At 41.5% G+C, this 13,010-nt stretch overlaps 1 protein-coding gene across 2 annotated transcripts; it reads right to left on the bottom strand.

Moving 5' to 3' along the window:
• Window positions 1-1,055: 1,055 nt before the first annotated feature.
• Window positions 1,056-12,894, bottom strand: SNAPC1 (small nuclear RNA activating complex polypeptide 1). Of its 2 annotated transcripts, XR_008823161.1 has the most exons (11): window positions 12,395-12,894; window positions 11,493-11,652; window positions 9,617-9,757; window positions 8,872-8,976; window positions 7,657-7,815; window positions 7,129-7,200; window positions 5,849-5,911; window positions 4,750-4,891; window positions 2,214-2,297; window positions 1,389-1,544; window positions 1,056-1,302 (listed from the first exon to the last, which is right to left on the bottom strand). XR_008823161.1 is itself a non-coding variant. In XM_056347268.1 (10 exons), exons 1-10 carry the CDS (start codon window positions 12,520-12,522, stop codon window positions 1,513-1,515), a joined length of 1,086 nt encoding a protein of 361 aa, XP_056203243.1. In that variant the 5' UTR covers window positions 12,523-12,894; the 3' UTR covers window positions 1,056-1,512. The 2 variants fall into 2 exon arrangements, 1 of the variants encoding a protein (XP_056203243.1); XM_056347268.1 differs by having other exon boundaries at window positions 1,056-1,544.
• Between the last annotated feature and the right edge of the window lie 116 nt (window positions 12,895-13,010).

Below are 13,010 nucleotides of genomic sequence, written 5' to 3'. Positions count from 1 at the left end.
GAGCCCAGCACCTTAGGAGCAGAAGCGCAGTGGAAGAGTGAACATTAAACCAGGAAAAAGGGATAGAAACTAAGTGCATGTATGATAATACAGTTGAATTTATTACCACTGCAACAATTTCCCCCCCAAAGTAATTAGATCTGGACTAATGACTTTTGGATTCAGCTGTAAAGATTTTGGTCATTCAACTGAATCAAGTTACTATGCACTAAGGTTTTGCCTTTATTATAAGGTGTTTCCTTTCTTCCCGTTAACAAGGTTGAGTGCAACACTGGTGCTTAATTATTAGTTTTTCCAGTGTTCAACCTGTTTGTTATTTAGGCCCATTCCTCCTTACCAACTAATGCATTTAATACAGCCCCCTTTTTATACTCAAAGCATTTGTATTTCCACTTCATGTTTTTTCTTCTGTCAGGGCACTTCAAAGGAATTCCAAGGCCTTTGAGAGTCACACTACTAAACTAGTTCACTCAGTTTATGTCCCTTTAATATTAGAAATCTTTCAAATTTCTATTTTGTATTCCTTCTTCTAGGAGAGGACAACTCAACTTCTTTGGCCTTTCTTGATACTACAGCTATGATCAACTGGAGAAAACAGCAAGGAGAATACCTATCCACGTTCTTCTTGCTGTGGTCAGTCAGGGCTATTTAAGGCTATAGCCTTTCAGGGCCAAATAACACTAATTCTGCTGTTTGTTATTGCTTACAAAAAATACTCCAGCTTACGATTCTCAGTCTGTTTGCTTTTTCTGCAGTACTGTTGCCTAGCAATCATTTCCCATCCTGTACCTGTTCTCAGTACTGAGCTCCATGCTTATTTCCACACCCACTTCTTCCCTCCCCTCCAATTTATAAAGATTGTTTTGAATTCCAGTCCTGCCCTTGTAAAGCTTAGGGTCATCTGCATGTTACATTTCTTCTTTCAAATATACAGCTGGATCTGCTGGAGGCAGAGTACAATAAAAGGCCTGTCACCAAGTTCATTTCCCACACCTGGGGGATCAAACCACGATAAACACTGCTGAAGTTACACACTATAAAATGAAGCAAGTAAATTGTGAAAAATCATTTATTGTCCTAATTTCAACAGTCAATAACCTTAATTTTATGCTCAGAGATAAAAGATTACAAAAGTGTCTCATATGGGTAAGTATTTTGTGAGGTGTTGTTTTAACAGTCTCAGCTAAAAGCATCATTGCAGATCAACACGCGTTCCAAGTCATAACTCACATTGTACAAGCTGAATACAACAAGCAATCATCTTCTTTTTCCATCTCAAACAGGGCATAGCAACTTTGCCTCCTACAAGAAACATTTACCAGGTCAATAAAGGCAGCCACTGCTGTACCATGAGATAGCTAAGGTCACTACCAGTATTCCAGCATCACCTGTAGTTCTTGTCCCAGACACTTCTTGTTGTAAATTCAATGGCATCCAAAATAAGCACTTGTTACCTCTGACATTCACATTTTGTCATTAAAATTAACATTAGTGCTTCTCCAACTGGACCCTCTAACATCTTTTCCTCTTGGGGAGAGATACTTCTGAAAGGAAATAAAAAGATTTTTGTGACAAGCTTGTCAAACTGTCTTCCCTCATGCAAACGATTAAAGTAGAATTAATTCTGCCCAGCAAAGGAAACTGATCAGGTGAGCTCTTGAGATTCCCTCCCAATCCCTCCCCCATGGTTTTAAATAGGAAAAAACATCTTTTTAGATTCTACAGCACTCTATCATTCAAAATATCAATTAAAATTCCATTGATGAACAAAATACTGTACTTCAAAACTTATTCAATCTTGAGAGCTTTCTGCTCCTCGTGAACACCTTTAAGATTTCATTGTGAAATTCGCAAATGGAATGCTCACAAAATTAAGCACAAAATACCTCAAGTGATTGCTTATGGGTATTTTTAATGCTTCACAATCTGATGGCAAATTCTGAGAAATGAAGAATGTTCCCAATTCAGAAACTTTTTGTCCACAACAACTTGAAGGAAAAGTAAATAAAGTACAGTACTAAACACACCATTATGTCTTCAATCTGACCATTTAAAATTGAGTGAATTCACATTGTCTACAAGCAAGATGATCAGAGAATGTAATCTCATTTCAGTACTACAAGATGCTGTTTCGCTTTTGGCTCTTTGCTACAGCACAGTAGAGAGCTATTAAAAAACAAGTCACCGGTTTGTTACAATTTCAATCATTGTACCTTCGTCATCCGAATTCTCTTCTTCTGCGATTATTGGCATCCCAATATACTGAGTTTCAGTTTCCTTTGCCACTTGCATTTCACCTGCAGACAAATATTTTTTTTTGATGAAAAACTGTCAGCTTTTTTTTTTTGCTTCTGCATCTCAGGTCCAGCAGTTATAAGACTGTTCACCTGCCACTCTCTTGAATTTCTAAGTCAAAGGCTGTAGAGAAAAACCTGTTTCACAGTACCTGCATATGGCTCACCAAACAAACCTTCAATAACAAGTAATTAACACTACAATTTTAAAGCATATTAATCACAAAACGTCCAGAGACAATTCAAAATGCCCTTATGCTTCTTCAACACTTCACCTACTGTTTTAAAGTGAAGCAAAAGCAACATTGCCTAATGCCCGTATCTGAAGAAGGATTAATTTTCTCAGTAACTTTTCTTCTAGCAGAAGGTAAGCAAGTCAGAAAACAGAGACTGGAACTCTGAAATGAAATCCCTGTCTTCAAAATAAAGTTCATTCAAAACTATTTTGCTGTTTGATTTCATTTACTCTTTAATAAATAATAAATCAATCTTAAATGGCAGAGCAACTTCTATCGGTTTAAAAATTGGATATCAGAAAGAAAATTTCCTTAAGAGAAGTAAATTCCCATGTTTTCAGAACTAGGAGACAAAGAAATCCAAAGAGTCTCAGACACGCACCACCACCCCCACCCCCCAAAAAAAAGGATGCATAAGCAGGGATATGCAAATACCTAGAAAGTAAAAGTGTGCCAATCTAGATAACATAAATGATATGACAGTAAAATAAATCAATGAATCACCGGTCAGTTCAGATATGCCAAGGAACAGCAACACCAGACAGGATCTCTTCAACAGAGACCTAAGTTGATGGCTGATCTTCTTCCTCACCTCCTCTTCTGATCTAGCAAAAGTCCTCTCACACCAGGTCTTATACTTATCTCATGTCAAAATGAGTCAGTCCTCAAGTTCTGAGACTTGATTTCTTTCAGAATATATTTACATAAATGGTAATACCATACAACAAGAATCCATACAAATGGCTAATCCTTTAAGTTGTTGGTCTCAGCCTCATAATTTCAAAAAACTTCACAAATAAATGAAATTAAAAATATTAATTTGGCAGTTTTGGAACAGGTGAATCAATTTTTTGTAAAAACTTCTGTTCTGAGGTAGAAAGGAGTTTAAGTCTGATTTTTTTACTTCTAAAAATGTTCACCATATCCTCGCTCACCCCACTACATTCTGTTCGTACTTTCTCTATAGGCATTTTCACTCTATAGGCAGCCATTCTTGTCAACCACAAAATTCTATCTTCTCCACAGCACTCAAGAGGAAATTACAGGTATTTGCATTTAGTATTCCACAATATCACTTGTTAAAACTTTGAAGTCTTTTTCTGACTACATTAAGCAAGGCCCTTTACAGAGCACAGAGACATCCCTTGCTGCTTATATTAGTATAGATAAACCAGAATGATATCAAGTACAAGCAGTTAAAAGTATTTCCTTCCAGGGCGCATTTGAAAGCAAGAAAAAAGTCTCAAAGACTAGACGTAAGTACCCTGTACCGGTTTTAAAAAAAAATTGCTCCCTAAAAGTGTTTTTATTCCTAGCTAAAATTATTATGCTCAGGAGAAATCAAACAATTACAGAACAGAATCATAAAAAACAAGTCACAGGTGTATAAACCCAACCTATCCCCCCATTCCACCCCCATCAGGAAGGGAAACCTTAAGTCTAGTTATAAACTAAAAAAACCTAGAACTGTTATAATGTAATAACTGCAACACTGAAATCAAGGAACCTATCTGAAATCAGTTTTGGTACTACATCAGTTGATGACAAAAGATTTGTATTCACATGGAAGCACTAAAAATTTCAGTAACAAAAGAACAAAGTAAGTAATGAGTATCAGGTGGAAGGAGAATGACTGATGTGACAATGCAGGTACTAGTCTTACAAAGCAATCATCATCATTAAGACATCAGTATCATTTTCTCTTCAGAAATATTAAAGGATATTCCTTCCAGAGCTCAGGAACAGAACAGGGCAAGGTTTAAGCTGGACTTGGTGAAGATAGTATGAACTATCAAAATTATCAGATAGGCTGATTTTCATCAAAAAAAGATAGCTTCATAAGTAGAAGCTATCTGTCATAACAGCTAGACACATCTTAAGCTACAGTATGTTTGTTATACAGCAATAGGAAAAATTTAAGACACTGCCACACAGCACACGCTTTTCCAAGGTCATGCCTTTGCAGGGAAAAATTGGCACGACTATGTATGAGACTTCAGATTAACAACAAACTGCACGTACTCTGGTTGTCTTTCTACCTAACCAGACTGTGGAAAACAATAAAAAATGTTTAGTTACAATACTGGTACTGCAAAACATTTCTTAAATCTTCTGCCTCCAATGATCAACAGTAAAATTTAACCCGTCTGCCTCAGCTAGCAAAGCAATGGATATATTTTTGCAGTCTCTCCAGGTTCACAAGCGTAATGGAGAAATACCTTTGATTTCCAAAGAATCTCTTCTCCTTGCTGGCTGTGGTCTCTTACTGGGTTTTTTACCTCGGCTTGGAGATCTGCCATAATTTGATCCTGATTCAGAAGATTCTAATCTTACTTGACGATGTCTTCTGGATTTGGAAGCCTAGAACCCAAACATACATACGAATGATACAAAAAAGCTAAACTTCTCCAGGCAGATATTACTATACATCACCCAGTACCTTACAAATCAGCTAGGACCAAAGCATCAACTTCCACGTCAAGGTGGAAGAGGGATGGAAGGGGAGGGAAGATTCCCACTAGTTCCTGTTCTTCAATTTTAACAGTACAACACCCTTCTGTGATTTGATGGGTGTTATCACTTAAAATTCAGGAAACAAAACATTAATTTATTTTCAAACTATTCCCTGTTGGTATCAACCTACACCATGTGGCACACTGCTGCATGCAAGCAAAAGGAACACTTCTGAAAACCGCTGCACCATAAAGGCTCCTTACTGTCGTATTTTGCTTAGGTGCCTAGAAAACATTACTACTGCACATTCACAAGTCTGGACTGTTACACATTCCGGAGCTCTGTTTCATTTAATAATGCATTTTTCAATAAGATTTTAATAAACAAGGCAAGTTGTAATGTTTCTCATATGCCTGCTATAAAAAAAGACAGATCAAGAATATTTTTAAAGTAGCAGTTATGGAAACAATGTTTCCAAGAACTTCCAACTGATTTTAAACTCCTGAGTTCCATTTTCACAAGCATCTTCTGAGATTCCAAGATAGTAAGCTTCAAGGAATTTGAGCAATTAAAAGTACTTGAGAGTTTATTCAATCTACTTCAACAGAGCGTAGACATTAGAAGATACCTTGTAAACGAAAATCCCCCAAGCACAGACCGTATCTGCACTGTTTCCATAAATCTAACAAGAACAGTATGAGCTTTGGGTTTCCTCAATGTATTAGGAAAACCAGAACATTTAAAGGTTGAATTACAGAGTACAATTTTAATCCACTCCTTTCTGACCCAGCATTTACACTAAGCTGGTACTTACAACTGTTCTTTAAAAATAAATACATCCCTATCATCAAGTTTTATACCTACCTCAGCAACTGCAGAGTAAGACTTGTATTTGATTCTAGCCAACGCATTTGCCCTTTCAGAACCCTGCAAAGAAACAAGTGATCAGTCACAAAGTTCTCTTATTTTATTATAGCACTACTGAAATGAAATATCACATCAGACAATCACTTGAGCAGTATCTCATTACAGCTGTAATTCTATAATTAGCTCTATATCAGAATGCTGCCAAACTGTTACCTAAAGAAAAGAAAAAGTTCAAATTTCATTAAAAAGGAAGAACACGTTTTCTGTTGCCTTCACTGTTACAAAGCCCAGGAGGAGAAAATCAGATTTGAAACTTCATACCTGTCCTGGTTTCAGCTGGGATAGTCAATTTTCTTCTTAGTAGGTAGTGCAGTGCTGTGTTTTGAATTAGGTGAGAGAACAACGCTGATAGCACACAGATGTTTTAAGTTGCTAGGTAATGTTTATACTAAGTCAAGGACTTTATAGATTCTCAGGACTTGCCAGGAGGAGGGTTGGAGTGGCACAAGAAATTGGGAGGGGACACAGCCAGGACAGCTGACCCAAACTAGCCAAAGGGATATTCCATACCACTGAACATCGTGCTCAGTCTGTAAACTGGGGGAAGTTGGCTGGACCTGCTGATCACTGCTCGGGGACTGGCTGGGCACCCATCAGCAGGTGCTGAGCAACTGCACTGTGCATCACTTGCTTTCTTTTCTCCCTTCCCTTTGGAATTTGTTCCTCTCCCCTTCTCCCTCCTTTTCATTATATATTTTTTTTCAATTAAAAATTATTCTTACCTCAACCCTCAAGTTCTACATTCCTTCCCAATTCTCCTCCCCATCCCTCTAATGATGGGGTAGGAAATGAGCGGCTGTGTGGTATTTAGTTACCAGCCAGGGTTCATTCAAATTCAAAGTTGAAATAAGCAGACATGCACAACGTGACAATTTTGTAGCATAAAAAATGGATACTGCACTCAGCTGAAACAGTAGGAACCATAAAGGAGTTTGCCCAAGAAAATACAGCTCCTTCCCCTCCTTACCTGAAAGAGAGGTTTTATGACAAGCACCTAAGAGCTATCACAGCAGTGAATGCTCACAGCTTAACAGAAAACAATGTGTTTCAAAAACAAAACCAAACAAACAAACAGGAAAAAACAGCCAGCCCCACCAGCTATTCCTGGAACTTACTCTGACACTACTAAGGCTTGACACTGCTTAGCTTGTGATCTGAAGACAAAAAGCTAACAGATTTGGCCTGTGCAATGTAACAAATGAATTCACTTTTCCTACCTCTGATTCTAGAGGTCCTTCTTCCTTTTTGTCTCGTATTTCATCGGTTTCTTTAGCACTTAGGAATAATTTCTGGGGAAAAAAAACCAATGTATTTTTTTAAAAATGTCTGTCATATAAAACATGTAAAATCCAAGAACTGTGAAAAACCAAGGAAATATTTACACACATGCCTATCTTCTCCATCAATCTTACACTATGGCCTTTCCTCGATCCAAGAATAAGTGTTACAGAGGTGTTTCATATGGTCATTCTAATGCTGCCCTAAGTTGTTTCTTCCAGGACTGACCTCCCAGCAATCATTTATGTTATCACAGAGGCAGTACCACATACAAGCCCATGCCTCTCCCCCCACACCATAACTCTGCCTAGGGTTTTACTCATTCCATGTCTCCAGTGTTACAGTTCCTTCTACTTAAGTCTGAGATTTATCAAGTATGCTCAGAGGTAATTACACTAAGAAAGACAGTTCTTACATGTTCACACCATCTGTTAAGTTGCCACAGTGTAACGGTTGATATTACCTACCATTCTGTTCTGCTGCCATTCCTGATGTTCCAAGGTGATGTCTTTAAGATTGACTACAAATTCATCTTTTATCAAGCTCAGGGCATTGTCTGGCTGGGATCTGTCAGCTGAAATGATGCACTTCATTTTCTGATAGTGATCATGAATATTCATCAGTTCCTAAGATAAAAAAAAGAGGCTCTTTTCAGGGGGAAAAAACACAAATTCCAGCAGTAAAGCAATATTCGCCCTCTACGAAGAAAACCAGAGTTACACAAACCATTCCAAGGAGACCACTGAACCAGCAGGAGTGTTAGAAACGTATTCTGCTTAGATCAGTTCAGTTTTAGGGAGCCTACCAATACTGCTACCTAGCACTGTCCGACCAGTCCACCAAGCAAACTAATGACGAAACAGATTCTTGCGTCTTTTAAATAAGGAAGTCTCTGATACTGAAGATCAGCGCTCATACAGGTCTCATTCTGATATGGTGGTCTATTTTAATCTCTTTGGAGGAAGCATTTTACTTCCTCCTTTTGAGGAAGCAGGTCTTCTCACCCTACCATTTCACAGATTACTGATTTTTGTACCACTGTAGTCGACCTTACTGATGGTAATGAAGAATTTACAAATACATGTTTGCTAGCAGCAACTGGAAAAACCTGTAAACAAGCATCTATTACTGAGTCATAACGAGCAACATAAGAACCGATACCTGGTTTGAATTACTCGGTTTTTAATAAAATCTATTATATATTAAACAAACCCAAGTTTTAAAAGAAGGAATAAAAGGTTCAAGAAGGCTATAAACTTGCAGATAAGTAAATTCATAATACCACAAGTATCAAGTCTCCAACTGCAACCTGCAGACTTATCAAAACAAACATGCTTCCCCTACCTGCCTGCAGTCTTCCCTTTTTCTCCGCCTAAAAGACAACTAACCATTTACACCCTTCCCTTCCCCTTTTACATCTTATAGAGGCAAATGCACAAAACATTAGAGCCTATTTCAGTATTGATAAAGGTACCACGTTCTTCCAAAATAAATAAATTCTGTGTTTCTGAGTGTTCGGTAAAACTACAGGCTATTACCCTTGTCTGCATTCTGTGAGAAACCTTACAAAGGACAAGACTGTGCTAATAGGAGAAGTTACAGCTCTTGGACAACAGAAGAAGAAAAACAGAACAAAACAAACCCCACTCACTGATTAATCTGTACTTTAAAAGCTACCGTACCTCCAATACATCATTAGTGATGAGGCTGTTTACTCTGTTACTTGGGTCCTTAAATTCTTCTTTAAATGCACTTTCCTGAATCTTCTTCTTAGTTCTGTAGTTCAGCTAAAGCAAGAGACAATGTTTTGTAACCTAATAGCAAACTTAAAATGACATAAAGGTCTTGAGAATCCTTACTGCATATCCATCGAGAGATGCTAAAGACATAAAACCATCTCATCAACAATAGCATGCAGCTTTACTGTCAAGTGCTCAGTCAGGACTTTTCAGAAATTATTCTCTAATGAAGAATTTAATTCAGCACCCAGACTCATTTCCACAAATGGTTAAGACACCTCAAATCTAATAAGAAGATTAGATACTGAAAAAAATATTTTCAGGTGAGAAGCATGCTACATTCAAACATCCTCTAACTCAGGGGTCCTCAAAATACAGCCCGCACGCCAGATACAGCCCCCCAGGGTCCTCAATCCGGCCCTCGTATTTACAGAACCCCCCTGCCCCATCCCCACTGGGGGCTGGGGGGAAACCCAAGCAGCCGCAGATGACCTCCTGCCACTTCATCCGTGCGCCAGCCCCCTGTTTAAAAAGTTTGATGACTCCTGCTCTAAGCTTTACATCACATACCTATACATAAAGCAAGACATACTACATTTCAACACAGCCTCAAAGCTAAATACATGGGTGCTGTTGAAAGCTGAAGGTATTTAATTAAAAACGCTAAGTCATTAACGTAGTAACTCACTAGCTTTGGCATTGCTGTGAAATGGAATGCTCTGGCAAATCGCAGTGTCCTAAAGATGTATGCTGCGTCATAATGCTGGGAGTCTATCAGATCCTGTTGAAATTTCTGGATTTCAGGCCAATCCTTGAGCGCGATTCTGATCTGCAACAAAACAGTTTACATTTTGTTATACAAGCCTGCACATTTCAACAAATAAAAATTAATTCAGCTGACTACAGTGATCATGTTATACTACACACAGTTCTTGGATATCTAAGGTGTAGCATGTCACACGATCGCAGAACTACAGAAAGGATCCTACTCTAAATTTCATGCAGAGAAGCTTATTACACTGTTGCATTAAATACCCTCACTGAAGCTTTCTCTGCCAGCAACAAAGAACACAAGTAACTTTTGGCATTTGAAAAAGTTTATTCTTCACATTCTGAAGTGTCTCTAAACCAGTACTCACCTAGAAGACTCCCATTCACAAAATCATTAGGAAACAATACTTGTACCATGATCTGCTGCCAGTGAGATGCTCATAAAAGTATCTCTCCCTTATTTGCTTGCTTTTGCTCCTCTCATCTCCTCTGCCCACTTCATATTCTCTTTACCTAAGTTAGCTTCTTTGGTAACTCCTGTACTCTCTAACAGTTGCTGTTGTTAAAGGAGAAATTCACACACACGTGGGTACTGCTGGGCTTGCTTTAATCACAACTCAGTTGGGCCACCACCTCAGTGAGTGGCAGAAAACAAAGGGATACAGCACAGCTTATGGACATTTATCAAATCATTAGTCAATGCCCAAAGTTTTTAGAAGTTTCCTTTAGTTTTGTCAGTTCTACAAATCCATCAACTGATCCCTGTCCCAGTTGATTCATCTATTTGGTTCCTGCCTCTGCCTCGGTTTCAAGGTCCTCCTCAGATTATGATCTTCTTTCTGCCTGCTTTTAACTCACACAATCCTTCAAGCACACTTAGTCTTTGAACAAGCAATTCCGATTTACATATACTAATTTTTCTGAAAACACCTGCATTTCTGAGAGCACCTGTGTACACAAATTGATCATCTATTATTTTTCTATTCTTCTACTGATTAACTTGACAAAGTTTTAAGCCAGCCTTGGATTAGTACACAAGGGACGAGGCCTGGTTCTGCCATTTAGCAGCTTCAGCACTTTAAATTTCTTAATTCAAAATACATTTTCTTTAACAGCTATATAGCAGTGGGTTTAAAATTGCCTAAATTCATCTCCATAAGAGGTCTTGACTTGTTTGAAGTCAAGATATGAGATATAACGGCATCATTGCAGACTACTCAGAAACTCTGGCTTCTTATTTAAAGATTTTTGATTCAATTGTGCATATGCACATAACATACATCACACAGCTTCCAAGTAAACCACTTCCTGCAGTTACATACCAGTCAGTCTCCTGTCCCAAAAGCAACAAGGAGGTGTCACGTCATTCAGGCATTCACCTTTTCAATCTATTTACTAATTCCACTTCTGGTTAACAGGAACTGGAAGTAATTCAGCCAGTCTTCATTCTTTTTAAATTCTAAGGAATAACTGGGGCTGTAACCGAGTTCACCCACAGCTGACAAGCACATTCTCTGTTACCATGTTGAAAGCTAGTCTTCTGCATTTTTGAACAAAGAGCTACAATTTAGGAGGCATATGCAATATTTTAGTGACTACCACCGAAGTTCTCAAACCCAAAGGTATTTGAAAGGCTATCTTTATCAAAGGGACCATCTTGTTCTAAATATTGTTATTTTAAGAAAGTGAGAGGAAACGGCCTGCCCATCTCGGATGACAAAGTAAACAGAGGTATACTGTATATCTTAATGTCTAGTATCTCCTGAGAATAATAAAACCTCAAGGACAATTACCTTTTGTTTTGGCTGACAAAGCTGCGTGTTATAGAGCCCATATAAAAGGTACAGAGCACCAACTCGAATCTGGAAAGCGTACGGGGGCAAGAAGTACTGCTGTGCCAGCTCCAAAGTCTTCTTTGTGAGCTTATTCCTCTCCAGAGCTCTAATTCTACCACTAAAGTAAACAAAAGAAAGCATGTTAAAGCAAGTAAATATAAAAGCACAGGTTTTACAAAAATCCACAATGCAGAAACAAGCTTTATGTATTTTAAAATGTATTATCATAGTTCTGGGAAGTCTTCAAAGACAGCCAGACCTTAAGTTCTCACACAGTACTGCATGAAATTCTCTGTATTAAATTAGATCTAAAGTGAAAAATTCCATGTGCCACAACCGCGTTTTTGATCTCGTGAGGCCCGTACCCAGCTCCCCGAGGTGTCAGTGTCCCAGCTTATCAAACAACCCGACCAACATTACCAACGCACCAAACAAACCCAGCTTACACCTGCTCCTCAGCATCGCACAGGGGCCGGTGCCCACTGCCACCCACCCACCAGCCAGGCAGCCCCCCCCAAGCCCTGCCCCGAGGGAAGCAGCGCTCACCAGCACCCCCTTCGCGGGGCAGGCTGGGCGGCGAGGAGCTGCAAGCCCTGAGGGGGGAAGGCTCAATGAACTGGGGGAGGGGGGGGGGGGCGCCCTGAACTGGTGAGGGGCGCCCTGAACTTGGGGGGGGGGGGGAGCGCCCTGAGGGATGGGGGCGCGCTCCGAGGAGGAGGGGGAACGCGCCCTGAGGCGGTGGGGGCGCCCTGAGGCGGGGCGCGGGGGCCGGCCGGGGCCGGTACCACCCGAGCGGGCGCCGCGGCGGGGCGGCCGGCAGCGGACAGGCCGCGGCGGGGCGGCCCGGACCCCTCGCTCACTAGAAGATGGTGTGGAACCGGCGCTCCCGCCACAGCTCAGCGAAGCGCTCGAAGCGGACAGTGTCGGCCTCCCGGAAGGCGCCGAGCAGCTCCTCACAGTCCTCCTGCAGCCCCGGCACCGCGCTCATCCCGCCGCCGCTCCGCGCCCGCGGCGCCTGCGCAGCTTCTCCGCGCAGCCGCGCTGCTCCTCCAGGGGGCGGGGCTTGGGCCCTGGGGGCGACCCTGGGGGAAGCCCTCGGCGGGGGGGGAGCTGCTGCCCTTGCCCCGGGGGTGCTGTCCCTCTGTCCCCCCGCCGTGGGGGCCGGGCCGCGGTCGGGGAGAGGAGGGGGTGTGCGGGTACGGGCGGGAAGGAGCGGCTGCCGCTGTACGACAACCCCCGGGAGCCCGGGGGCGCCGGTGGGGCCCCGGCGCCCCCCTCCGCTGACCCCGCAGCACCCCCGCAGTCCCGGGAGCGGCAGGGCCTTCCGGGGGAAGGGGGGCCCCGCGCTTCGCGGCCGCGCAGCCGTGACGCGCCGCCCCGCCGCCCCCAGCTGTGCCCCGCCGGGGCTGCCGCGGCCCCAGCTGCCGAGGGCCCCGTTGCCGCGGGAGCGGGCGGCCGGCGGGGGCGGCGGCTGCG

The sequence above is a fragment of the Falco biarmicus genome, chromosome 7 (assembly GCF_023638135.1).
Source record: "Falco biarmicus isolate bFalBia1 chromosome 7, bFalBia1.pri, whole genome shotgun sequence".
NCBI classification, from domain to species: Eukaryota; Metazoa; Chordata; class Aves; order Falconiformes; family Falconidae; genus Falco; species Falco biarmicus.
The sequence above is the reverse complement of the archived record's forward strand: the minus strand, read 5'-3'. Positions and strand labels throughout refer to the sequence as shown.

Excerpts from the sequence above, each read along its gene's own strand:
- SNAPC1 (XM_056347268.1), bottom strand. The coding sequence starts at position 12,522 with ATGAGCGCGGTGCCGGGGCTGCAGGAGGACTGTGAGGAGCTGCTCGGC. Across the intron at positions 2,298-4,749 it reads AGATTCTTTGGAAATCAAAG|GTGAAATGCAAGTGGCAAAG; the intron begins GTATTTCTCCAT and ends ATTTGTCTGCAG. Across the intron at positions 1,545-2,213 it reads AGAGAATTCGGATGACGAAG|AAGTATCTCTCCCCAAGAGG; the intron begins GTACAATGATTG and ends ATTTCCTTTCAG.